This window comes from Tauraco erythrolophus, chromosome 2 (assembly GCF_009769465.1).
Source record: "Tauraco erythrolophus isolate bTauEry1 chromosome 2, bTauEry1.pri, whole genome shotgun sequence".
Taxonomy (NCBI): domain Eukaryota; kingdom Metazoa; phylum Chordata; class Aves; order Musophagiformes; family Musophagidae; genus Tauraco; species Tauraco erythrolophus.
The window spans coordinates 123,125,369-123,152,954 of NC_141466.1; the positions used below are offsets into that span (position 1 = coordinate 123,125,369).

The 27,586-nt window shown below is 48.6% G+C and overlaps 1 protein-coding gene across 6 annotated transcripts in view; it reads left to right on the forward strand.

The window, feature by feature from the left end:
• Nucleotides 1–5,450: 5,450 nt before the first annotated feature.
• MEIS1 (Meis homeobox 1) overlaps nucleotides 5,451–27,586 on the forward strand; it is a 110,840-nt gene continuing 88,704 nt past the window's right edge. For 2 of the 6 annotated variants that reach the window (XM_086631062.1, XM_086631069.1), the window contains exons 1-7: nucleotides 5,451–5,462; nucleotides 7,207–7,433; nucleotides 9,103–9,244; nucleotides 9,753–9,803; nucleotides 10,665–10,715; nucleotides 12,190–12,336; nucleotides 27,363–27,365. In XM_086631062.1, coding sequence (XP_086487188.1) covers nucleotides 5,451–5,462; nucleotides 7,207–7,433; nucleotides 9,103–9,244; nucleotides 9,753–9,803; nucleotides 10,665–10,715; nucleotides 12,190–12,336; nucleotides 27,363–27,365 — 633 coding nt within the window. Of the gene's footprint in view, nucleotides 5,463–5,747; nucleotides 5,763–7,206; nucleotides 7,434–9,102; nucleotides 9,245–9,752; nucleotides 9,804–10,664; nucleotides 10,716–12,189; nucleotides 12,337–18,145; nucleotides 18,167–27,362; nucleotides 27,366–27,586 lie in introns of those variants that run through there. The other 4 variants (XM_086631047.1, XM_086631055.1, XM_086631056.1 and 1 more) reach the window with 3 other exon arrangements.

Genomic DNA, 27,586 nt, shown 5'->3' on the forward strand with positions numbered 1-27,586 from the left:
TAGACTCTTCTTGAACTTTATTTCTTGGAGGAGAACATCCCAGGCTCCAAGTGGGCAGGGAGAGGGGAGAGATGAATTACCCAGCTTGGTTACATCTGCCTGGGAGCACCCGCGGCTCGGGCACGGGCAAAAAGGCTCGAGAAATTGAAACGGCAGCGTGTGTGCTTCGTCTTAAACCGAGACTAAGGCTGTGCTGGCGCTAACCCCCCCTCCTGCTGCCCTCCCAAAGAGAGGCTGCTATCGAGGGGTCAAACCCATTGCCTTTGGTCCCCTCCGAGAGCATCCTCGGAGGTGGGAGCTGCCCGGGCTGGGAGCGCTCCCCCTGCTCCGCGGCTGCAGCCGGCTGGTACCGAAGGAGTTTTTAAACCATTCGCATTTATTTACCCCCTTCTTTTTTTATATATTCCTCCCCCTTTCCTGCATATTTAACTAACGTCCGACTGCCTCCCACGGGTAAACTCAAACCATCTTTACCATATCCCCCCTAAATGCAGCCGGTTGCTTCGCGCTCTGCAGTCAATAAAATACCCGAACACTTAAATGTGGGAGTTTTATACAATTATACAGGTGTAGCCGAAGGAAAAAATAATTGTGTCTACGGCTTTTTTTTTTTTTTTTTTCCGCTGGAGTCGCTTTTCTTCTTCTAAGAAGAAGAAATTTGGCGCCTCTGGCCCTTCCAAATTGCCGAAAACTGTACTTTTTCACCCGCAGAAAGTTTCTGGCTGTACTTTCCCCGTCGCCCAGTAGACGGCACAACAGCTCAATCCTTCAGATGCAAAACAGTCGAGCAGCTTTTTTTTTTTTTCCTTTTAATTAATCATCCAGAGTTTTACCCAGCAATTTTTATTATTATTATGATTATTTCATTCAACGAGAAGTATAGTGATACCAATAGCCAAGGGAAAGGGCTTGGCATAAGCAGGGAGCAAAGAAATGCGACGGACAGCTGAGCTAAATACAGGTATCGTTACAAACACCGGAGCGGAGAAGCGCTTCCAAATTAATACAAATGAACTTGTGGCGCCTGGATCGTGTGAAAAAAAACAAACCAAAACAAAACCAAACCCACAAACAACAAACAATCATAACTCAATATTATCGTGCTGCCGGGCTCTGAGGTTATTCTGGGGATTTTAGACTGGAATTGGCTAATTGTGATGTGAAATAGGGAAGAGGTGCCGCCGGGCAGGGGCTCAGGTCGGCTTCTGCTCTGCCTCGCCCGGGCTACCCCGAGGTGCCATCGCGGGATAAACCTGGCAGCCGCCGCCACTTTTGTCCCTGAAAGGTTCCTTTTGTGCGCTTGTGCCTTCCCTCCCTGCGCCGGCACCGCTGCCGGAGAAGTTGAAGTGACAAAAATCCCGGCCGGTAACTCATTTCCTAGTTAATTTTATTTAAAAAAAAAATTATAGCCGTGTTTAGAAAGTTTTAAGACAACCGTAAATTTTATTGGGGAATATTTTATGAAGCCCTCCATTTAATTAATAAAAGACCCCCATAACTTCTGAAAACGTCAGGGCCGGCGGTGGAGGGGGGGAAGCGGGCAGCTATCCCCACACCTCCCTCCCGTCTCCGCGGGCTGCCGCGGCCGGGGCGCCGGTTCGGCATCGCCCGTCGCGGGCTGCCGGTGGCATCCAGGGCCCGAACGGTTTTGCCTGGAGCTGCTGGGTAGCACAAACCGACCCGGGGCTGAGCCCCCAGCCGGACCTGCCGCTCTTTGTGTCCTGAAGCGGGAGGGCAGTAAATAAACCCCCCAAACTCCAGGCGCTGCGCTTCATCCGCTCCCTTAAATCCTTTGCAGTTAACCTCCTTTTATTATCACTCCCCCTGCTCCCCCCTTTTGGGTCTGCCCTTTAATAGGTCTTTAAACAGGTTTGTTTTTCTTTTCTTTTCTTTTTCTTCCCCCCCCCCCCCCCCATCCCTCTTTCAGCCGTTTCATCAGGCTCTGACTTTTCGGGTATCTCCGCACGTATCGCTTCCCCCCCCCTCCCCGCCCCTTATCTGAAGCATTCCTGGATTATCTCTCGGCCGGCTTTCAAACGCTTCCTTCTGCTGCGGTTTCTTGTTTGTTTGTCTCTTCTGCTTGTTCCTATTTCAGTTTTCAAATTTCAATATTAATGGTGAAAGAGCACACTTGGATGCTAATTTCCCCTCCACACACACACATACACCCCACCACAAATCCCTGCTAGGAAGGCGGCAGGGAAGCCAGCTAGAAAACATTGGATTGTTCCTAGGTATGACTAATTCTTTCCTTAAGCTGGGAAATTCAGCCTGATTAAAAGCCTCATTTATTATCCGATAAGCAAATGGACCCAGATTCCACCTCGTGGAGGAGGCTCCCTTGCTCCCCAGAAGCCTTTTTTTTTTTTCTTTTTTTTTTTTTTTTGCCTCAACTCCGTGGACACCCTCCGAGAAAGGCCGAGCTCAAGCCCAGGGGGAGGTCGGGTGGGGGGGGGGTGCCGCCGGGGCCGCGCACCGCACCGCGCTCCGCAGCGAGGCCGCTGCCCGGCCCAGACGCCGACCAAACTCCTTCGCTTTTTATTTCGACCCTCAATCCCTAATTTTTTCTTTTTGTCTCCACTTCTCTCTCTCTTTCGCACCGTGCGATGGGCAAGCGTCGATAGATTCCTGCAGAACAGCAAGTTTTGGCCAAAAAAGAAAGAGCCGCCTTGCCTAAAAAGGCAGCGGGGCGAGATGCTGCGCGGGTCGCTGCCGCCGCGCAGCCCATCAGCTTCGGTGGGAGATTACCGGGATAGCACGGAACTGTCCGCTTACTTTTTCCCTTTTCATAAATGATTAATTGCTGCCAGGGTTAAGATGCCTTTTTTTTTTTTTTCTTTTATGGCCGGTATATTGCAAGCGGGGAGGCGCGCAGCGCAATTTCTCGCAGCAAGCCCTAAGAGTAATAACTGTTTGCTAATTGTAAAATCCTTATCCAGAATGAGGTTTGGGCAAACAATTTGTACGACTGTAATTACACTGTAAAAGTGTTTGGGGCTGAGTCGCGCCGAATTCAGCTTATAAAGGCCTGGTGTAGACGCTTAAAAGGGAGGTTTTTTCCTTATTTTTTTTAGGAAGGGAAGGAAAAAGGGATGGGAAGAGGAGGAATCGCACCTCTGGCAGTTGAGGGGCAGCCTCCCCCTGCGAGGGACCTGTGACATGGGGGGAATCGTTACCGAGCGCCGTTCCCTGGTGTAAATAAATAGAGAGCTCACCCCCACGCCCGTGGCTCGGCTCCCACCGCGGACGCGTGGAGTGGGATGGGGGGGGTTAGTGTATTAAAATGGCTCTTACCTGAGAGGTCTTTATTTCCCTCGCCGGGATAAAAGGCAGGTCCTAGCGGAAAGGGGGTGGAAAGGGGGGAGGGGGGGGGAGGATCGAAACGTGTTTCCCTGAAGTTTGAGACGCTGGTGGCGGGGATCGAGCCGGTGCCCGCTGCTGCCTGCCACCCCCGGCGCTCCGGCCGCGGAGCAGCTTCGCTTCTGCCTCGGGGGTTTTACCGGAGTAGACCCCTCCGCCCCCCCGCTACCCTTTACTCCCCCGCAGCAGCGCGCTCGGAGACCTCTGCACCGGGCTACCGGGTGTTCTCCCCGGACACGAGATGCGATGGGGCACGGGCAGCTATTCCCCCCACCACCACCAGCGCCCAGTCCGCGCAACCCATCCCGTAGATACGTGGAGGAAAGGGATACGGCGAGCTCTCCGCTGCCAGACCGGCGGGGACCCGCGGGATTGCGGGGAGGGATGGCTGTGCTTTTGGACGGGAGCTGATCTCCCCGGTTAGGCGGGTGGGGGGCACAAGGCAACGCAGCCGCGGGGTGGGGAGGGGGGAGCGCGCCGGGGCGCCCCGCGGGCAGCGGCGCTGCCCGCGGGGCGCCCCGGCGCGCTCCCCCCTCCCCACCCCGCGGCGCGCCGGTCCGAGCCCCGCTTCCCGCCCGGACCAATGGGGGCGCGGCGCGGGGCGGCGCGGCGCTGATTGGTCGTTGGCGGCGCGGCGGCGGCGGCCGGGGGCCGGGTGAGCTCACTCGGCCGGCGTCCGCGGGGGGAGCCGCCGCCGCCGTTGTTGGGGCGGGGGTGGTGGTGGGAGGGTGGGGGGAGGAAGGCAGGCGGGGGACCGAGGGGCGGGCAGCGGCGCCGCCAGACAAAGGCGACGGGAGCGCCCCCACACCCACCCGTGGACACGCTGAGGGGGGGGGGCGGGCGGCGAACAGGGCTGGGAGGGGGCGGTGTATCCGACCCCCCCTTCCTCCTCCTCCTCCTCCTCCGCGGGCGCGGGGCGGGCGGCGCGCCCCCCCGCGCCGGTGGCGGAGTTGCTGCCGCCCAGCGCATTGTGTAAGACGCGACCTGTTATGGCCACCACTACTTCCGGGTTCCCGCAGTCTGCTCCAGCCCGGCGCTGCGCTGCGCTCGCCGCGGCGGCGGTGGCGGCGGCGGCGGCGGCGGACGCCCGGCAGCGCCGCGCCTCCCTCCCTCCCTCCTTCCCTCCCTCTCCCTCTCCCTCCCTTCCCCACCCCTCCCCTCCCCGCTGCCCTTCCTCCCCGCGCCCGCCCCGCACGGCGCGGCGCTCCGCCCGGCACCCGCGCCCGCGCCCGGCCCGCCTCCGCCTCCGCCAGCCTCGCCCGGCGGCCGCGCAGGGGCAGAGCGAGCCGGCGCCGGCGAGGAATTAGGAGCGATCCGAGGAGGAGCGAAAAAAAAAAAAACCCCATCATCATCATCATCATCATAATAACCATAATAAAAGGAGAGCCGGCGCGTTAGCGAGCCTTTTTAATTTTTCCCCCTCCTCTTCCTCCTTCTCCTCCCTCGATTTTTAATTTTTTCATTATTTTTTTATATAAATTTTTCTCTTTTATTCGTCTTTTTTTTTTTTTTTTTTTGGCTGAGCGCGCTCGAAAATTAACATTTGAGGTGTCCTGCGCGGTGGGAGCACACGCAGCGGATCATCATCAGTCATTCACCACCTTGACAACCTCGCCTGTGATTGACAGCCGGAGTGGCAAAAAGCCATGAGACTTGGTAGTTGGGTTTGAGGGGCACTTTAAAAAAAAAAAAAAAAAGAAAGAAAAAAAAAAACCACCCTGATTTGGGGAAAGGATATTTGCTTTCGCCCCGCTGCTGTCTTGGAAACGAGAGGGGGAGAGTAAGAGAGAGAGACAGGGAGAGAGGAAAGAAAGAAAGAAAAAAGAAGGAAGGAAGGAAGGAGGGAGAGTTGATTTTTTTTTCTTCTATTTTTTTTTTCTTCTCCTTTTTTAATGCTGAGTTACCGTATCGCTTCGCTGAGATCCAGCAAGCCGAAGATTTTACTCGATTGCTTTCATTGCTGGCGACGCTAAGGGATTTTTGCATTTTTTGGGGGGGTGAGGGGGGGGGAACTTCGCGTTTCTTTCTTTTCACACTGGCCTTAAAGAGGATATATTAGAAGTTGAAGTAGGAAGGGAGCAAGCAGGCCGATGGCGCAAAGGGTACGTATTAAAAAAAAAAAATTGGATTTCAAATGTGAAATAATATTGAAACGTGGCTGACAGAGACGCTGCGAAAAAAAGTTTCTTTTTCTTACCCCCCCTCTCCCCCCCCCCCCCCCCCCCCCCCCCCCCTTCTTTGGAGCAGGGGCACAAAGCGGTGTCCTGGAGCGGGAGGATTTATCAGTTGTACTTGTAGGCTTAAAACCTGTATATATTGATATTTTCTTGATTCTTTTCCTCCCCATCCCGGATCTCTCAGGGAAAAAGCAAGCTTTCTAGGCATTAATGACATGCAGGCATGTAAGTGAATATGTCCGAGCCTCTGTATTTGTTGGTTTTGCAGCTTTAGTCCTACCGATGTCTTTTCTAAAGTCACTAGTGCTTGAAATATTTGAATGTGTGCATGTCTCTGAGCATTTTGCTTTGTTAGTGATGATATACCGCTTCACTTTCGGAAGATAACTTCTAGCTGGGAGTAAGCACAACTTTTTTTTTTTTAACTTTTTTTTTTCCTCCTTTTTCCCCTCCTCTCCTTTTTTTTTTTTTTTTTTAACATTCAGTCACAAAAGGTGCAGTGCAACGGGGAAAGCAAAAAAAAAAAAAAAAAAAAGCTCTTTTTAAAAAGAAAGTCACTTTAATTTGAATTAGAGGTTACCAGCGTGCACTGCCATGTGTCTTGTTGTTTCTATTTTGGATGCGATGTCCTTCTTTTCTTCCAACTACCTTCTAAATTGAAGGTGGTTTTTTTTTAATATATATATATTTAAAAAAATCAGCCGGAGTCGGGCGAGCAGGGATTTGAGGAAGGGGAAAAGCCCTGTAAAGAAGTTTTCTTGCCTAATTTGCCTGCCGCTCCTCCGAGTGCTGGTTGGGAAAGAAAGTTCCTCTGCTGACAACTTGCCTTTTACTCTTTCGGTCCAAGCAAGTGTCAGGGATCTTTAAAAGTGTTTATTCACACCTTCGCTTTTAATAGATGAAAAGTGGCCGTTTCCCCCCGCTGCCTGGGAACCGCGTAAGCTTTCGCTCCTTAATCTTTAACAAAGAAAACCTTTTTTTTTTAAAAAAAAAAAAAAAAAGGCATTCCCAAAATCCCGAGAGCCCGGGCAAACGTTTCCAGCTTTTCGGCTTTAAAAAGTGCCTTCGCGTGGAATTGCTGGAAACCCCCAAAATCGCTGCTTGCTTTTTTTTTTTTTTTTTTTTTTTTTTTTTCTGTCCGCTGCTGAACTTTTTGCATCCTCGCTGGGTTAGGTACCTGACTTCTTATCAGCGGGAAAAGTTTAGCGGAGGGAGGCTTGAGCTTCGTGAACCGCTTGCATTCACCAGAGAGGTTTGGGGATGGGGATTTTATTTCTATATATATTGGGTTTTTTTTGTGTTTTGTTTTTTTTTTTTTTTTCCCGAATGGTTACTATTATTAATTCTCCTCCGTCCCAAACTCGGCAGGATTTTGGGTCGTACGGCCAGGCGGGCCGGAGCAGCCCAGCCCTTGCTGCTCCCCGGCCCGGGGCGGCGTTTCCCTCCCCGGGGCCGGCGGCTGCAGGGGCGGAGAGGTGGGGTGGGGGGGAAGAACCGGCGGCGCGGAGCCCGGGCGCACCCCGGGGGTGCGGGTGTGAAGGGGAGGGGGACGGGGATGAACGGGAGCGGGGCTGCTGCCGGGGGCGCTGGCCCCCCTCCTCCGCCTCCTGCCGGCGCGCCCCCCCTTCCCCCCCCATCCTGACGCCTCTCTGCTCTCTCTGCCCCGCAGTACGACGAGCTGCCCCACTACGGCGGCATGGAGGGGGTGGGCATCCCCACCACCATGTACGGGGACCCCCACGGCGCCCGCCCCATGCAGCCCGTCCACCACCTCAACCACGGGCCGCCGCTCCACTCGCACCAGTACCCGCACGCCGCCCACGCCAACGCCATGCCCCCCGCCATGGGCGCCTCCGTCAACGACGCCCTCAAGAGAGATAAAGATGCCATCTACGGGTAGGTGCCGCGTTAAGGCTCCGCGCCCGCGCAACCTGCGCGGGATGGACCGGGGAGACGGAGGGGGTGTGGGGGGTGGGTACGGGCCGGGCTGCCCCTGGGCGGGAGAGGGAAGGGTGGGTTGGGGGAGCGCTGCGGGGGAAAAAGGCCGTATTCTTAATTTTTAGTATTATTATTTTTTAAAAGGAGGGGGGGAAGAGAGGGCTGGGGTCCCTCTGGCATGGGGAGGCGCGCGGGCTCCGGAAGACAGGAGCCGGAGTTTGGTGGAGGGGCTGCAGGCATCACTGTGGGGAGGAGGAGGAGGTGGTGGAGGAGGAAGAGGAGGAAAATAATATTCCCAGGGCACAACCTGCGCCGGGTGGTGAATCTCTGCGCGGAGTTTGGAAGCAGGGAAGAGTTGGAGCGCTTCACCCAACTTTCCGCCTCGGTCATCATCTCCTTCCGCTATTAAGGAGAAAACTCGAGAGCTGCTCGTCTCAACTCTCTTACTCTTTTTTTTTTTTGGGGGGGGGAGTCTTTTAATTTTTAATTTTTCGAACTTTTTAGCCGACAGCATTGAACGCTGCTCAGTGCGGCAACTTGCAAAGCAGTTCCTAGGCCGTTGCGGTGGGAGCTGATGAGTTGCGTTGGGAAGCAGATGCTTTTAAAATCAATCTGCCTGTCTTGAGTTTGAAGGGAAGTTTAAGAGCCTTTTAAAATCGCTCGCAAAACACTGAGGAGAAGGGGAAGGGAAAGGAAAAAAAAATCACGTCGTTCTGTTTCTTTATCGGTTTATCAGAAATCTGTAGGGGTGGTAAAAACTCAGCGGTGTACCCCCGAAAAAAGCATGAAGCTCTGGGAAAAAAAAAAAAAACCAACCCTCCCCGTTATAAATACACTTCTATACATGTGTGTGTGTGCGCCCACGCTTATTTATTTATTTAAATTATTAAACGGCCGAGGGAGCCAGATGCACACGCAGCCTTTCTCCCGGGGAGGCTTTTAAAGCTGGGAGAGCCCAAAAGCACCTGGTTCCCCCCGCGGGTCGGGGCTGCGGAGCTCCGGGGGGCAGCGGGCGGGCGGCCCGGCGGGCCAGCGCCTGCCGGTGGGTCACATCGGCTTCTTCGGCGCTGGGTGGGTTTAGGGGCTTTTTTCTTTTAAGATTTGGATGGGGGTTTCTTGGTTTTTTTTGCTTTTCTTTTCTGGGTTGATGTGTTGTGGGCTTTTGTTTTTTTGTTTTTTTTTCCTTCGCTCCCAGCAAGTCCTCCAGCGGAAAATGGGAATTAACAGCACGAAAGGCAGAAGTGTCCGTCCAGAGATTTTAATTTATTATTTTTATTTATTGTTTTTGCCTAAAGACAAGGAAAGTTAATTCAAAATGGCTGCTGGAACTGGCTCGGGTTTTATTCTTAGCTTGTCCTAAGGTTGTATTAACAATATCTGCGGCCAGATAACGCCGAAAGGCCGGGGAGATGCGGAGCTCCCGGCCGACCGGCTGCGGGAAGGGGCCGGGGCGTTGCGGGAGGCGGCGGGGGATGCCGGAGCCCCCCTCGGTGGCTGCCCCCCTCCTCACCCAACACTGCTGCGGGACTAACTATTGTTGTGTTTGGGTTTTGGGTTTATTTTTTGTGTTTCGTTATGATATTTTTTTTTTCCCCTCTGTGTGTGTGACTATTGTATTTTCTTTCAGACACCCCCTGTTCCCTCTTTTAGCACTGATTTTTGAGAAATGTGAATTAGCTACATGCACACCCAGGGAGCCCGGGGTAGCGGGAGGCGATGTTTGCTCCTCTGAGTCTTTCAATGAAGACATAGCAGTGTTCGCCAAACAGGTCAGCAAAACCGGGTTGAAACAGTAAAAAGGGGAAAGAAAATCGTAACGAGAAAAACAAGTCTCTGTTGAGATAAAGATGCGCGTTTCCCCCTCCCCCCCCTCCCCCCTTACTGCAAGAGGCAAAAAACCCCGACAACCAAACCCCAACCAAAACAACAACAAAAAATCCCAACAAATCGGGAAATCTCGGCATTTACCGCCCCCCTAAATGAATGAATCGGAGCGGTCCGTGCCCAGGCGGGAGATTCGCTGCGCGGCTCCCGGAGCCGGGCCGGGGCTCTGCCCGGGACGCTCCGGAGGTGATTTTCGGTGTATTTGATTCACTTGTTCAAGTGTTTGGCTGATGTACTAAATCCAGCAGTCAGGGCTTTGCACGAAAGGTTACATAATGGACCCGACAGTGTAATGAAGCAAGAAATAATAACGTCTGCTTTTTCTGCTGCCATATTTCAAACCTTTTTTATTATTATTTTTCCCCCCCCTTTCCTTCCCTTTCTTATATTTAGATCCGAGCAGAGAAACCCCTCTTTTCCTCTAATCCTGAACTGGATAACTTGGTAAGAGTTAACAACATTTCTTCCTCTCCCAACCCCCCACCCTGCCACTCTCCTTTCCCTTCTCATTTATTTTTTTTTTTTTTTTTAAAAAAAAACCCTTCTATGTCTTCTGGAGAGGTCATTTGGTGGTACTAAATTGAAAATTTCTCCCATGGATCTTTTATTTTTTAAAAAATAAATATTATAATACGATGATTTTTAGAATTACAAGAAAATATGGTGCAGTAATTGTGTGGAAGGCAAAAAAAAAAAAAATCCCATAAGGATATAGATAAAGAAAGCCCCATCCAAAGGGGAGCTTGCGGGCTTGATGGCGAGCTCGCCTGTCCAAGAGGAGCGTGGATTTATCCACGCTGCAGCCAGCCCCTCCACGCACCTTTTAAGCAACTCGATGGGAAACGGAGAGGATTGCTGAGGCTGGAGATACACCGTTCGCCAGCTCCCCGAAAATGAGGTCTTTTCTCACTCTTTTTTTTAATTTTCCTTACGGATAAACAAAGATTTTGCCTCTGCTGTAGGAGTCTTGCTCCCGCTTTCGCAAACCGAGGAGCCAGCGATAGTGTTTAGAGGGTTGTGTTGTGTTTTGGGGTTTTTTTTAAAGAAATGTTTATGATCCGTATAATTTAGTCACTTGCTTGCAATAGGGATTTTTTTTTTTTTTTGGTTAACTCTAGATCGCTTCTCGTTAAACAGTGCACAAAGCCACCGCTATTAAGTTTTAGTGTTATTGCCATAAATCAAAACAACTTTTTATTTACTACTAGAGAAAAATCAAGCTACAAAGTGCAGCAGGGGCGGCTGTGGGAAATATCCTCAAATCCAGGAATGAGATAAATACTCGTGTTGTTTGTATCTTTGCAGATGATTCAAGCCATACAAGTATTAAGGTTTCATCTGTTGGAATTAGAGAAGGTAATTTTTCTCTCTCTCTCTTTCTCTCTTTCTCTCTTTCTCTCTCCTCCATTTCCCTACTGCTGAAGTTCAGGCTTCTGGTAAATTTGCATAAATGTCTTTCTTTCTGGTAATTAGTGTCAAGACCAATCTTGGCGTCCATTTCTCTTCGCAGTTTAATTACAATTTCAGCCTCTAAAACCGGGCTCTCAAACGCCCAGGCCTTGTGTTCATTGTAATACTTTGCTGGCTTTGTATAAATAGTTGCAGTTCTGTGGTGCCGCAGATGAGACTCGAAATGGTTGGTTCAGCCAAGCCCCTGAAATTGTGATGATTTTTTTTTTCCTAAAAAAAAAAGAGAAAATATTTTATTTTTTCTTGGTGGTGGTGGGGAAGAGACTTCGGTTGCAGTTAGCTGGAATGGGGAATTTATTTATTTATTTATTTATTATTTTTTTTAAAGAGCCATCTGCGGGTCAGGCTCAGGGCACAGATTGTCCTGTAACATTTTGCAGAGACAAAGCAGAGTTGATAGTTGTGTCTGTCTCTTGTTCCTGGGAATATTGTACACCTCTGAACAGAAGAGATTGCAGCCTAAATGCAGGGTTTGGTTGTTGGGGTTTTTTTTGTTTGTTTGTTTGTTTTTTGCTGGCTATTTTAGAAATCTTAGGAGGGAGAATGCTAATTTCTAAGAAGGCGGTGTCATCCGAGCTCACGTTAAATTGGAAGTGCGCTCTGGTTTCCTGAGGATTTTTTACGTGTCATTGATAGCTGGCCTAGAAGAGAATTCCCTTTCTCCTAAAAATAAACATTTTGAGAGGTTTTTAAATAGTTGAAAAGTTTCTCGGCAGCCTCAGCCACTTTATCTAACCATAACTGGCAGGTTGTTCTCGCTCTACCCGAAATGTGTTAAAATCTGCCCATTAATAGAGGCGGCTCAGGTACGAGTCTATCAGGGCGACTGGGGATTTCAGGGCACGGATGCCTATAATGCATTTCAGCCCAGAGCATCGGGATTTTTTTTTTTTATTTTTTATTTTTAAATCCTTTTTTCTGTCCTCATACCCCTTTGGAAAGGGTTTATGATGAAATAACTGGATGAAATTAAATAGTTTACCTTAAATGTCACCCATGCAGGTCACCTCTCTAATGGCCACAGCTCCGGGAGCAGATGAATTTAACACGGGTGTTGAATATGTTGTAGCCTGTGAATCATCTTGTCACTGTCAATTTTCTGGGATATCTCTATTTTGCGAGAAAAGAAAGTTATTCCTAATTCTGGATGCGTCTAGAGGTCTCGGGGGGATAATTGCAGTGTGTTTCCCCTATTTAGGACTTTTGATGTCACAGGGGTGAAGGAGGGAGACTGGTTGCACTTGTCAATTTTACTTATGTATTCCTGATTATATTTTCTTCCTTCCCCCCCTTCTTTTTTCTTTTTCCTCTTTTTCTTTCCCCCCCCCCCTTTTTTTTTTTAACCTCTGTCATCATGTAGGTACACGAATTATGTGACAATTTCTGCCACCGGTATATTAGCTGTTTGAAAGGAAAAATGCCTATCGATTTGGTCATAGACGATAGAGAGGGCGGATCAAAATCGGACAGTGAAGACATAACAAGATCAGCAAATCTAACAGATCAGGTATGATCTCGCCAACGCCGCACACGCTGAAATTTGTATGCAGATCGCTCGCTGGGTCACTACGCCTCCTTTTATTATTTGCATATGATTAAGTCCCTTTTAGATAAATTTCCATCGAAATGAAAATTTTTGAATAATGTGGCTATTATTGCTTCATTAAGGCTTGCTCCCGGATTCGACCTGGCGAGATGAGCTTGTAAAAGCATCGCCTGCAAACTCGACCTGTTTCTTGTCGCTTTTAATTCTTGTCTTTATTTTATTTACCCTTTACAATAATAGAAGGTGGTAGCTGTGAATCGCTGGCTTCTTGGTGGCTTAGGAAAGGAAGGGCTGGAGCCGTTTACCAAAATAACAATAATAATAATAATAAAATAATCCGATATAGGTGGTCCAGGAAAGACAGAGAGGGTTTGAAATCTAGAAAATACTGGCTATTTTCTTCCCGTCTCTACGGTTCATTAGTCCGTCTTGTCAGTTTTCCTTGGCCGAACGCTTTTAGACTTCAGTGAACATTGCTTTGTGCACGCCTGCCTGCTGCAAACGCGTCCATTTTATTTTACTTAATAGGAAAAAAAAGACAACCCAACAAAAAAAAATGAAGAAAATAAAACGGGACCCCTGTTTTAAATTATTTTGCTTGATCTTTCAAGTTTTCAACCCTTCTCTTTAAAAAAAAAAAAAAAAAAAAAAGGCATCAAATCACACCAAAATATCCAAACCCAAAAAACAAGCCAGCAAAGCCTTGTGTGGCTTTGATGGTGTCCAGGTTTTGTCTGGGATGGTTCAAACCTTTAATGCTGGCTGTAGCCAATGTGAGAAATAGGGGATGACTTGGGAAATGCTGACTTTCTTCTCTCCCCTCCCCTTCTGCTCTCCCTCTTCTCTCCGCTGGGTTTAGGCCGGGATTTCTGGCCTTTTAATGGAAGCGTTTGGGGCTAATTCAGGAGGTGCCCAGAGCTAAATGAAGCTCCTGAGTGATAGAAGTGACTGAAATTTGGTGCTTTTTTTCTCCCAGTTGGGTAAAACTGCAGGGTTTTCCAGGTCGGCTTGCTTTCTCTCAACCGAGGGGGTAGCAGCGCTTTGGCTGCAAGAGAAGGGGACCCTAGACGAAGTAAAAAAAAAAAAAAATTCCCCGAGTAAAACCCCCAAGATATTTCTTCTTTATGATCAGCTTTGTAAATACAGTCTTAGGAGCAATCAGCTCCCGACTCTGGAGGTTTCCTTTTGTTCAAGCAAGGCGCAGTCAAGCAGACAGGAGTTTCCTCAGCTGCTTTACCATTATCACCGCCACTGTCAGCCAGGAGTTATTTTATAGATTACCCACAGAAAGGTGCGTTGCATCGCAGCGTGGGCAGTATCTGAAAAGATTTTTCTCCCATCTGCCAAAGGCTGGGGGGCCGCTGGTAGTGCCGTGTCAGGGGGAGGCAGGCTTGAAGAAAAGCATGAACTTTTTAAAAGGGCTTATGTGCACGTATATAGGGCTGGTTTGTGGGGTTTTTTTTCCTTTTTCCCAAAAATTTTGCTGCGAAGGGGAAAAAAAAAAGCTTCGCGGGGCAGGCGGAGGGCGGCGCGGCAGGGAGGTGCTCGGCGGGCCGGGGCCGGGAAAGATGCTGCCGGGGCCGAGGAAGATGCTCCCGGGGACCGGTGGCTCCGCGCAGCGCCTTAAAGCGAGGGGAGCCCTACAGCGAGGGTCTAGCGGAGGGAAGGTTAGCTCGCTGCTGTTGAATAAAAATTGTAATCCAACAAGTCTAACTAGAAAATGGGTTTCTAAAAGCTCTGGAGTGCTGGGTACATAAAGCTATTTGAGCAAATTACAAGAATCGCTCAGGGGCACGAATGAAATCAACACTTTAATTGCCTCCAAAATGAAGATTTATACCCCATTTTCCCAACGAATCATTATTTTATTAAAGTGAAAGCTAAAGAAATGAAGCTATAGTTTTGGGGTTGTCGGAGGGGAGAGGGTCGTGTGTCTCCCCCTCCCTTCTTTTTCTCCAGGAGCGCGGATTTTGCGCGCCCGGCGCCGGCCTCTCTCCCGCTGCGCGGGGTCGGCCGCGCACCGCCGCGGGGCTCAGCCCCGGCACCTCCGGCTTGCGCGGGGGCTGCGCCAGCCGCGGGGCCGGGCGGCCACCCTGGGGTGCCCCGGCTCCTCGCCGGGCAAGGGGACGCGCAGCCCCGCCGCCGCTACCTCTCCGCAATCGCGGAGCTGCGCGGGGAACGGGGCTGCGCTTTCTCCGTCCAAGGGAAAAAGCGCAAAAAATGCGCTTTCCTCCCCCCCTCCCCTCTCCCGGCCGACGAGGCGGCGGACAAAACCCGCGGAGGGCGGGCGAGCGGCGCAAGGGGGGCCGCGGAGGTTGCGCGGGGAGGTGGGGGCGGGTTTTTCGGGGGATGCGCGGCCGCCCGCGCCCCCGGTAAACTCCGGTGCCAAGTCCGGCCCCGGTGAGGCCGGCAGTATCTGGGCCCTAATGGTTAAATAATAAGGTGTTGAGTGCTTGTCGCTGGGGCGGCTAATTAGGATGTCCCTCCGCGGTGCGCGTTTATGGCTGCGCGGCCCTGGGAAGCGCGGGTGCGCAGGGCCGGGCGGCGGGAGAGCGGGGCCGGCTCCCGGGAGCGGGGCCGCCCGGGGTGTCCCTCTGCCTGCCCACGGTCGCGCTTTTGAGAGTAGTAAAAAAGTAAGTAGGTAAAAGCTTCTATTACGGATTTAATTACGTTTTCTTATATCGTGGTAGTAAAGGTTACAGTTAACAGAGTTTGGGTGGTTTTGGTTTATTTTTTTAATTTATTGGTTTCCCCGTATTTATTCGTTCCTCCTAGGCCCCTCCACGCCAGTGCCTTTAAGTCCCCCGGTTAATGGAAAGCAATGACACTAATGCTAGATTTTGCAAAGTAAAGCCCCATAACACTAACCATTGTTCAGTGATTTAACTAGCTCAGTGGCAATAGGTCACTAAAATAGCATCCTTCTCCCACGGGCACGACCCCGCTGCCTGCCAGGGTGAGACCTGCAGAGTTGTTGTTTACCATTATGGCTCCAGAAGTACAAGGCAGGAGTTTGGGGTTGGGTGTTTTCTTTTTTTTTTTTTTTTTTTTTTTTTTTTTGGAGTGGGGGGATAATTGAACTCTAGATCAACCAGGCCCCGGGACTTTAAAAACCTTAGCTGAAGCATTGCACCCATCCTCAAAAGTTTCAAAATAAACCTTTTTTAATCATTAGCTTTTCAAACATTTGCGTGTTTAAATTTTCAAATGTTTGTCAGAGCCCAGAAAGATTTAAAACACAGCTGTTGCGTGATGCGGATGGGAAAACTCCCTCTGATTTCAAAGAAAAAACCCACACCCAAAGAGTGTCTGTAGTCAGATAGCAGAAATTCAGTGTCTTAGGTAATCCTGAACTATTACCGCGGGACTGTTTTCTTGAAGCCACATCACCTTGGCACCCAGGTGCTCTAGTCCGAGCTGTAATATTCTCCTATGAGACCGTGTCTACAGAAAGCCTTTGGAAAGTGCTTTAAGGAAAACATGGTATAAAGTAGCCACCACATTGAAATAAAGTGCATTAGCAGCATAAGATAGATTTTATAGGGACAAAACCAGTGTTTTCTTGCAGAAAATAAACTTATCGAGCGAATCCACAGTAGTGTTACTTGACAAAAATTATCATTTAATAACACACAAGCCAATTACGTGTGCAGAAACTTTTAAAGGCTAATCGGCAAAGAGCCAAATTCCTATAGGGACTAGGAGGAAAATGATCAAAAAATGAACATGAAATAAGACTTCCTGTAAGAAGGTCCATAATTCAACATTATTTGACTCCACTGTCAGGGAAATTGTTGAAGGATAGTAAACTGATACTAGAGTCTCAGTCATTTTTGTTACAGTCTTAAATGTTTGCAACTGTGGCGTTTTAGATGGCCCTTCTTGGATGATAGTATATCATATATATATATGTATATAATAAAGCAGCGTTTCTATTTATCGTGCCATAGATTTTTTTTTTTTTTAATGCGTGCAGTTGCAGGGTTTCTCTAAACAAAATGCAGATAGGCAGCATCTTTTTTTAAAACAGAAAAATTACTTCAGATGTGTTCTTTACAAAGAGTCGTAAACTGGAACGCAATATATAGCGTAACTGAAGGTGGATGGATTGTTTAGGGCATCGACCAGTTATGACTGGACTCACTTTCCCAAATACTTCAAATATATTAGCTATACCTTGCAGCCAGTATAAAAATAATGCCTTGGGGGGAAGAAAAAAATTACTAAGAAATACTCTTTTACTTGGAGACTTCTTCACAGGTGTTTTCGAACCGTGAGTGGTTGTAAGTGGGGGGAGTTAAGAATATTGCTGCCTTCGATATATGTACTCCCATATTGGAGGAACTGACATCAAAATAATAGATGCGGTGCAGAGAGTGCAAGGTAGAATTCATTTCTGCATAATAAAAGGGTTACAGCCAAGTAGGACTCTGAGGAGGACCAATAAAACCATGTTTAAAAGACTCAAAATTTAATTTTGTTCCTCTGACTTTATGCCATCTTCAGCCAGTGAATCCTTTTTTTGTTTGTTTTGGGGTAATTTTTTTTCGCTGTGATATTTAGGAGCTGTTACTATGCCTGAGTTCGGCAGACTATTTCATGTAAAGATAGAACACGTTAATTTGTATTCTGGACGTGTTATCATCCGAAATGCTGTCGCTGAAATCGTGTTAGCAAAATAATTTTTTCCTTGTTCTTGGTTTCTTTAAGCAAGTAAATGTATTGTTAAGGAGATACGAGATTGAAGGTATTTTCTTTAATTTCTGATTTCAGTTCAAGAATCTTGGCTGGTTTTGGTTTGGTTGGTGGTTTTTTTTGTTTTGTTTTTTTCATTCAAGAGCGCAAATGTTTCCATCCTTAGAGCTGAGTATAATATTTTCTGCTTTCCTTAAGTTACATGCTCAGGCCTAACTTCCGTGTAAAGTTTTTCAAACCAAAGTTACCTTTTCTTGCAAAGGATAGTTTAATTCCTTTTTTTTTTTTTCATCCTTTTCAATATCAAACCTGAGAGAGCTGAGTTTAAACCCCAGGTAACCCTGGAACTCGACCTAAACGTTTGCGAGCGTATCCCGAGGTGTTCCCGTAAGCGGGAGCTCGCGGCGTCTTTGCGGTGCAGTTTGTTAGTTTGGGGCAACTTGGAGGTTTGTGAGGAATTTATGAAAAAAAACAGAGTTTTACCTTAAGTTTAACCTTTATGGCTGAGGGTTTGAGTCTTCCCTGGCTGCTCGTCCGCAGGTAGCAGTAAAGGTAATGGGCTCTGCACGCAGAAGGGTTGCTGCAGCCCGGAGTGGGCAATGTTAGCACTTGAAAAAAACAGATTGTATCGCACTCAATCAAAACCAGTAAGCGTAGGACATGCTGATAAATACTGCTTTAAAAAGCAGTGAAAACCAGCACAGCTTCTTTAAATTAGGGAATCTTTTTTTTTTTTTTTTCTCCTGTTGTTGTTTTGCATTTCTGCTTTTGGGTTGTTTTTTTCTTTTTTGGTCACATGAGCGCGCAGTTAGGAGCTGTCTTGTGTAATCTAAACAAATTTCAGAAAATAAAGAGGAGGCTTGTTTCAAACTAGTTGTTCAAATTTTCAAAGGTTACTGGAATTGTTTCCTGGTGGGGGTTGTGCAGGAGAAGGAGAGACCGGGGTGCGCTGCGGTGTCACCTCCTGTCCTCGGTGTGTTACCTCCCTCTCCCGATGCTCGGTTGCTCAGAGCAAGCTTTGACTCGCGTGGCAAATTTGGAAATTAGTGTTTATATTTGTTTTTTTTTCCTGCAGTCGCAGCAGTATTCGGAGAGGGTAACTCTAACGGAGTGCACATTTTGTGTTTCGCCTCATTTGAGTGTATTTCTGTCCCTGATTAACCGCCCCGTATCTAATCCACCGCTGATGTTCTGTGACATGACTTAGAGACAACTTGCCGGCTGTTGGCTCAGCTCTTCTTTGGCGTGCTTGGTGTAGTTGCCTTTTCCCTTTTACTACCCTCAAAAGGGAAGAAAGAGATGTAATCCAGCCTCAGAGCATAGGTGAGAGCAGAATCTCTGCAGGCCGGTACCCTCGGAACTCCTTGTTTTAATTTAGGTGAGATCCCTGGAAAACTTCAGCCCCTCTGCAGCGCTGGTTGAGGGTCTGGTCTCTGTTAGCGAGGGGACTGCTGGCATGGGGGATCCCCATCACCTCCCCAGGCTCAACACATAGAGTTGCCTCGCTGGTTGTTGCTGTCGTGGCTTTGTTTATTTATTTTCGGGCGTATATATCGGAGAAGCGAAGAAGAGCGACGTGGCGATTTCAGGTTTACGTGCGTTGTTGTACGTGCCAAAGGCAATAATGCAATGAGTGGTTTCTGGGGGTTATTGGATTTGGGAAAAGGGAGTTTGAGATTCATTGGTAGACGTTTGGACAAACTTTGAAAATTTAAACGCTGGCGAGGTGAATTTAAAAAAAAAAATCTAGAGTTTGTCCTGAAAGCAAAGGACCTGTTTGCATTTTTTTTTTTAAAAAAAAAGAGATTTGAAAGTTATAATACAGAGCCTGTCATTTCCTTACTAACTTGCAGGGCATGGGGAAGGTAGGATGGAAAGAAGTGGATTTGTGCCCAAATTTGGCCGTTCCTACTTTTGCCGGCGGCGGGACGGGCTGCTGAAAGTCATGGTGGTGGCTTCTTGTTTTGCAAGCGGTTTCTTGTTTTGCGTGAGCGTCTTCGAAGCCAGGCCAGACACCCTGTTGGAGAAATGTGTTTTTCCACCCCTCGTCAAAGGTTATACGTTAGTCATCCATGAGTTTTGGGGATCAATAAAGGGATAACAGTGAAAGGCAATGGCCCATAACACGCGGGCAGTGAGATGGGTTGATCTAATGGTTCCTGCCTGGCCTCAAAACTCGATGAATCTCTGGGTTTGTCCACACAAGGACACTCAGGAGAGGTAAGACAAATTGATTGGGTGTAAAATTAAAGTGCATTAGTTAAAGTGCATTGCACTATTGTGTGGATGCTCTCATTCAGAAGTAAAGTGGCCTTAGTTCACTTTAGCCTAATCCCCTTTGGAGTAGGCCACTTTTCTTTTGAATGAGAACATCCACATTAACTTTTAGCTAATTCGTCTTTCCCGAGCGTCCCGGCTGCCTCGTGCCCGTCGCTCTGGAGAGGTCTGGCCAGCCGGGCGCGGGCTCCCCGCGAGCTTTAGGTAAGCTTTTCATTAGGTATATTCATCTCGGCAGCGGCACTTAACTGCTGGTGTCCGTTGTCGCCCCGGCCGGGGCTGCAGAGAAGAGGCTGACTCCGCACCCTCCTCTCCTTCTGCTCCCGCAGCTCAAGAGCGACGTTGGTTTTTAATGTTGCCTGGGAAAAAATGGGATAGCCTTATGGTGCTTGGGATTTGGGGCTGGATTTTGGCCGAGGTGGCACAGACAGGGGCTCAGCCGGGTTGTGTGGCAGGGGCACAGCTGCCTGTACCCCTCCCAGGGGTTACTGCGGTTTAGGGGATCGCGTTTCCCAGGTGAATATGGCACTAGGCTCTCCCTGGGATCAGTCCCCCTCCTGTAACCCCAGCGTTTTATTTTGTGATGGTGATTTGCTGTCCTGACACGCTCCCTGCGTAGATAGTTTCTTCCACGTCCACTGATAAGCCCGTTTTTCAAGGCAGCGAGGAAATCTAGATGAACTCTGTTCAGGTGATACTTCTGACCATAAAACCAGGATTGAAAATTAAGTTGTAGGAGAACTAATTTATCTGGTGAAGAAAAATGATGGTAGGATAGTTTTGGAAGTTGTTTTATGTTCTCGCTTGGAGTTCACTGAGCTCGAGTTTTTGTTAGAGGTATTTTCGGGTGTCTTCTAGAGCTTATAAGTAACCCATTTATTTACTTTCTACTGGCTAAGCTGTGTGTGCAAATGCTGCGCCGTGTCACGCTCCCGCCGTTGCCCATTCCATTCATAATAAAATTCACAAGGCTTCTTGCATTAGTAAGCGATTTGCTATTGGAGCCTTTCCTAGAAATACAGAATTCTATTTCACCAAAGTATTGTCTTTCCTCTTCAATCAGGGCCGAGGTGAACTATTTTCTCAAGGACTCTCCAGGCATCTATATGATATTCCCACTTGTACAGATGATCTCTGAAACTGCATTACTTACTCCTCCGTCCTGAAGGGCCATCGCAGTAAATTAAAATTCTCTTGTTAATGTCATCAGGCTTTGAATTTGGCCAGCTAATTTTATTTGCAGTTTGGCTTTTTCTTTTTTTTTTTTTTTTTTTTTTTTTTAAATGTAAAGCAAATATGCATCCAGACCCTCTTTGCTGAAATAAACAGGCCAACAATAAGAGGGGTAATTCTTCATTTGCTTAAAAAGAGCTGCCTGTTTTAACTTCAGAAATACTGATCCGGAGTAGAGCAACAGCTGATGCCATCACAGGCAGTGTACTGTATTCAAACAGCTGTACAAAATGAAAAGCCGCGGTATTAATCCTGCCATTCACAGTTTATTTAAGTTTTTCAAGCTTCTCTCGTATGGGCATGGCATCAATGCCTAATTATGCCTCCATTAGGGTTACTGGGCCCTTAGTACAGAAAATTATTGTATTTAAAATTTGGAAAGCTGCATCGATGTAATCGAAGATTCTTGCAGCTGGCACACGTTCAGGGAATGGAAACTTTACCTTGTAATTTTCTTTTCGTTCATTTGGTCTTTAGGTTTTGGTCTGGTTTTGTTGTTTACCGAGAAGGTCAGATCATTGCCGGTGTTTTTAACGCCAGCTTTAAATAGCTCCATTTAAGGCCGTCTCACTCTTGGGAGGAGAGGGGAAGAGCAGATTAAAATCTCCATGGCTTTGTCCATCTCGTTTGCCGGAGTGCGGGGCTACGGCTGTCTGTGCAAACAGAAGCGGTAGAAACGAATGTGCGAAGCCTGGCACGCAGGGAATTTCGTCTCATCGGCGTTTTACCCTGCACCGAACCAGGACAAGCTCTGTCAGCGCAAGCCGTGGTTTATCCGTGGACGTGGAAGTCCTGACACCTCGCTTGGCTGTCCACGTGGTGCCTGTCACATTGGGGTGGGGTGTGCGGAGATGCCCCGGTCTCAGGTGGGATATCACCTGCTTGCTGATGCTCAGCAGCAACCCGAGGCTTATGCTTTTGTGTACACGGTGATGGCTCACGGAGACTCGGCCTAGTCCGGTGAGCTGAGTGTTAACCGTGGCCAACCCCTTGCTAGAAACCCTCCTGAGAGGACACGGGTGCTGTAGACTCAGTAGGTGACGCTTTGGTTTTAGACTTGAGCGAGTGCAGAGGACCCCTCTGCTCCTCGGGGTGTGGGCACAGGAATGTGCCATGCTGCGGTGGCCTTGGCCCCCCGAGCTCCTCTGCTCACCCCTGCGCCATGGAGGTACCCTGCGTAGGTAGAGTTGGCCAGATTTTTTGATGAGGGGAGTGTCGCTGTGGCTTGTGATTTATAAAATTTCTCTTGCGTAGTGTTGTGCCGTGTTACAGGGGAGTAGTTCTCCTACGTCCCAGATGCAGCTGTGTTTCGGTGATGGGTATGACCATGGGTGACCATGTCACCGTGAGGTCATTTGAAGTCATGACTTGGTGCTCCCCTTCGCTCATGTTCATGCAGACTTTTTGGGCAGTGCTTGACACAAACAGGAGCTCCGTGGCTGCGTGATGCCACTGATGTGAGGTGGTGGGAGGGCGACGGTGACAGGGAGAAAAGCCTTCCAAGCGCACGGGTGAGTCGGTGGCAGGCAGCTTCCCGACCCGCTGTTTGTGTGGATGCTTGGGAGGAAATGCCTGGAGCACGCTGCCCGCACACACCAGAGGCAGTGTGACCGCTGTGCTTGAGCCATTCTCTCCTTTGCCCCTCTCTGCCCGGCAGATTTTGCAGCTGTGTCACCTCGGGAGGCTCCCAGCCCTCCTCCCTGTTGCACAAACCAGTTTTACTAGCGTGGCTTCCACCTACTAGAGGAGCGTTGTTGTTCTTTTCCCATGTCCGTGAGGCCCGTGGCAGTGCTTTGTGGCATGACTTTGTAGAAAAGGATAATATGTGCGACTGCGCCTTGCTACGTTCATATAACCCCAGTGAGGTATCTCTTTTTTATTCTTATTTTTACTTGAAGCCAGAGCAAGGGTATACACATGACTGGTACATGCAGGGAGGTTGAATTTTTTTCTTAAACACATGGACATGCGTTGAGCCGGGGTTTGGTCCGCAGCGACAAGTGTTTGAGAGATCCTTTGGGTGGAACTGATAGAGCAATCCTGGAAGGGCAGGGGTGGAGAACCCCACTTTGGTGCCGGTGTGGGGCAGGAGAGGAGATGTAGATGCTCTTCCCAGGTCTGTTGCTGAGCTTTTGGGGTGAGACGATTAGTTGCTCATGAGCTGAGATTTTCTACTTCTCTCTTATTATCAGGTAGGTTTGATACCTTAATTTATATGTTGTATAGTGATAGCAAGGTATAGGAGATATATGAGAATAAGAAGCGATATGTAAAGTAGTTAATTATTTCACGCTGTGGGTAGTTTAAACAAAACAGTGTAAAGAAAGCGAAACGTTTCTGTTTGGTGTCGCAGGGAAGCGCTATGCTGAATCGAAAGGCTGGCGGCATAAGTTGCTTTTGGTGGCTTTGTGCTTTGGTTTTGGCCTCTTCTGCTATCTTCCATGTAATTACTGCTTTTAAAATGTATTTAAAGGAGAGAGAATATAAACTGAAATGCTGGATGGAGTAAGTAGCAGGGCCATCAGTAACTCCTGCAGAAGCAGCAAAGCAGTGGGGCTGACAGGAGGCATTTGCAGGGTGGTGGACAGTCTGTCCATCCCAAGGTCTGCCGCTCCCGAGGCATGGGTCCACATGGGGCCATACCGTGAGCCCTGCGCTGCTATGAGCCCCACCAGGGACTCTGAAACCTCCCTGGGAGGCGCAGCAAGGCCACAGGGACCTCTCAGCTCGACTTTTTCGGGTGACTCTGGCAGCCAGACATGCTTCCAAGCCATCCCTCAATGAGCGGGTGGAGATGTCAGGGAGCCATGGCCACCTCAGCCTGGTGAACCACCCCTGGAGCTCGCCGGGCTCCAGCTCCCGCAGCCCAGGCTCGGCATGTTTTGTGGCCATGAGCTCGCTGGCGTGGGGCTGGCAGAGCTGGGCCGCTCGACCACTTCTGCCTCGCCACGGATTCGGCTTGTTGTGAAACGGTAGAACGCGGAGGAGCTGATCTGCGGAAGGGTTTGGCCATGAGCGTTGGAAAATGTGAATCACAGGGATTCCAGTTTTAAGCCTTCTGGAGATAACGGGCAGCACGTACCCGAGTGCGTGACTTGCAGAGAGCCTTAAAAAACAAGGCGGCGCCCTCGAGATTAAGCAAACGGTTTATAATCAGGAACATGTTTTCTACCCAAGCGCAGCCTTCGCAGGTATCGCATCCATTTAGATGGAAAGGTGTAGCTGGAGCGCAGCTAATTACACCGCAATTTAATTTTAGTGTTGAACAACACGGCGAGGCGAGCGGGCTCTTGAATCCTGCTAACAATGCGCCGTAATCAAAATACGCTGACTCCGAACGGCGTCTGTTGTCAGTTAGCTAAAAAGACCATTTGATAGTTGTGACATAACGCTTGGCGTTTTCGCTTGCGATGGAGCTGGAATGAAGTGTGGCCATTGCAGAGCGAGGGCTGTGATTGTGCCTTCCCCTCCCCAAGAAGCCCCGGTTGGGTCGATGGGATGCTGGAAGTCGGAGCCTGCGTTTAAGTGCATGTAAAAAAATCTGCAGCCGATTCCCCAATGGGTTAATTTTGTCTTCCCAAAAGATACCACCCCCCAAAATCTGTAAACGGAATGCTTAGAGATGTGGTTTTTGCTGTAAGTAAACCCTCGCTGTTTGCTTGAGCCCAGATGTTGAGGGTGAAGTGCAGATCTCTCTGAAACGCCCGACTCCCGCTGAGGCTGCCTTGGTAGGGGAGAAGGAAGAGGGGTGAGAGAGGTTGAGGGCTCCCTCTCGCCCCAAATCTGCCCAGGCAGGTCAGGTTCGGGACCTCAGCCAGCCGTCTGACAGCCTGCGTCATCTCAGTCGGACCTGGGCATCTGGCAGATCCCCTTCTAAATGACTTTTAACACGTAAATGCAATAAAAGGAAGGGCCAGCAGACGCTCATTTTCTGGCTAAGTGGCGAGGCGTTTTTCCTGTTTACACCTTTGGAGGAATCATTACATGAAATATTGAACAGGAAACTCTTATTTGTCTCCAAAGGGCTTTTTCCTGGTCTAGAAAGACGCTGAAAATACTCTAGTCCTATTAAATTTGGTAGGAACCAAAGAGGGCTAACACAGTCCGAGCCCTTGCATGCCAGCCTTCGGGAGGTAGTGGTGTCATTCGGGGCCAACTCTGTGCATGTTTCTGCACGATATTAGACTTTTAAAAAAGCTAAATCTACGTGGAGTGGTGGTTTTATCTGCCCTGACCGTCAAGCTGTGTTTCCTTGTGTCGAGAAAGGGATGGGGATTAATGCTATCTAGCGATACGGCTCTTATCAAAGGGAGGAGACAGGTTTACAATGTGGGGTTGCTCTAAATAGAAAGTACTATTTCAATGTTTGTTGTGTGGGAGACAAAACCCCTGCATGACCATCAGCTGGCTGGGTTAACCTGGCTGGGCAGGCGGTGTTTACTGTTGAGCTGAGACAAACAGAATGAGGAATGGAGTTAAGGTCATATCAAATGTTAAGGCACGCTGTGATTGAGACCGTTGCTTGCTCAGGTGTCCATCACAGCTACCATGTGCAGCAACCACCGATGCAAGAAGCAAAACTTGAGGTCTCACTGCCCAAAAGAAGTTTGCCTTGGTTATTGCCAGAGGTGATTTTGTGTGACTCCGGAGTCATTTCTGAGAGGGGAAGTCCAGCTGCCCATGCTGTCCCCCACAGAGGGACTTTGGAGATGATTCCCCAAGCACAGCAAGTTTGATTTCAGCACATGCGTAAGGTGTTGGGACTGTGCTTCCAGCAGAATGCAGTCCAGGCTGGGGAGGGGTCTCTGCGTAGCTGTGAACACACACACACACACGCGCACACACACGCGCAAAAATACACACAAGTGTTTTTTTTGAAAGCCTTGCCCCTGCAGAGCTGACGGGGCTTTGGTGCCTCCTGGAAGAGAAGAGCTGTGGGTTTTCCCCTTCCTTTTTGTCTTTATGTCTCAGCTGGTCTGATGATCTCCATTTCATTTTCCTTTATTTTTTGTGATTTATACTTGCTGCTTCTAATTATTCTTTTTCCTTTGGAAAGCACTATCACCCTGTCCTTTTGCTCTCATGCTTTCCTTTCCATTGAGCCTGTTTAGGACTCTCTGACCCTTTCTTCTCCTCTCCCTGCCGTACCCTCTTCCCTCCGTGCTCTGAAGGGTACAGAGGGGACTGTAAAGCTCTGCTGTGCTAGAGATAACTATGTGGGTATGCAGCCGGTGCACGAAGGTGTTGGCTCCTTCTCTGAACCTGAGTATCTTCACCAGTGAATGGCAGAGCAGGGGCTCATGGAGAGAGCTCGCGTTGTTGGGTGGACGTTGGTTTGATGATCTTTGCTCTGTGCAATGTTAATTGTGCCTCTGGTCCCTTCAGGTGAGATCCTGGCTTCGTAAAAATCAGGGGCAAAAGTCCCATTTATTTCCAGTTTTCCATCCTCTATGGTATTTGCACTGATCCTGCTATCATTTCCTTTTAGCTGTTTGTCTCAGAAACCATCCCCTGTCGCATGCATAAAGACAGCTCACGTCTTATTTTTCCTATGCGGCTGTGAAGAGTCAGAGAAGAGTCTTACCCTCATTTGAAGTAAGAGGAAACTAAAGATAGAAAGCTCGCAACTTTTCTGGGGCTAGGAAGGGAATCCAGGTCAGAGCCGAGACTTTGACGCAGTATTTCTTCGGCTTTTTAGTTCGACGGGCCCCGCCACCTGTAACGCTCAAAGGTTTCCATCTGTGCGAGAGTCGCCCTCGCCGTGCTGCTTAGTTGCAGGCGGAGTTATCGCCTGTCTGTCGTTTCAACGACCTTATTTCTGTAGGCTTGGAGCACCTCTTTTTCCATCCAAACCTGGTATTTGTGCCTTTGTTGTTGTTCTATGCAAAAATAATTCACCTCTGAATCAAAGTTGCATGAAGGAGGTCATGGGAGAGGTATTGGCACTAAAAAGCATCTGTTTTGTAGCATTTTGAGGTTCCTGCACATATCGTTTATTCTGACCCTCTTGGTTGTGGTTCTATCACACATGATGTCCCCGCGTGGCTTTGGCAGGCTGGGAGGTAGGATTGCTGGCTGGCAGCCTCGGTTAGCCCCACAAGGTGATGTTCAGATGGCAAAGCCATGAGTGTGTCTTCTCAGAAGATCAAGGTTGTCATGACCGTAGATTTCATAGTCCCCAAAAGTCCGCACTTGACAGAGATTGGAATAAACAATGTATGTGTGTGGCATCTAGGAAATACACGGCATTATATTTTTAACATTATAAAAGTGTATTTTTAGTCCTGCTTACCGATCCATATTTTTCAAAGTTTTGAAATTAAGAGAGAATTAAATTAAGAGAGAATTCAAAAAGTTCCTTTTGTGCTGGATGAGGATCAGGCTACCTGAGGATTATTACTAACTGTGCCCTCCAGAAGTGAAGTGGGATAAGGCTTGTGGATTGCAAAGATTGCATCATGTAGCTCTTAGCTTCAGCATCGGTACTATGGATTATACACTTAAAAGTATTGAGCAGCTGTATTGAATGTTTTGCCCAAGTGAGGTTGGGGACATCAGTAAAGCCAACAACCAGGAGGATAAACTATGCAAAAAATAAACTTTTGCTAAATAGGTGGGTTAAGTTTGTAGGAGGTGGAAGTGATGACTTTATGAAGCAGCTGTCTTTCAACTTCAAGTTCTTACCTGTAATGAGCACAAGTATCTCGTAACATGGTGGATCACTACCCTTGAGAAGATTGGAGGAGGATTTTAAAAAGGGAGGAGTTAAGAAAAATCTGAAGAACGTTTTCAAACATAATGCATTACTTCGCTTTCTAACGAAGAAGTATTTAATTTAGGAAAAGAAAATAAGATAAAACTTCAGAAGGAAAACAATGAGCCCAAATTATGGTGACAAATTGCTGGCAGCAGCTCAGTTCCTTCAGGGCGAGGGGATGAACGATTATACCTGCAGCCAATTCTCTCATAGCCTGGAGGAGCAGAGGATCGTCCAACAGCTAAAGGA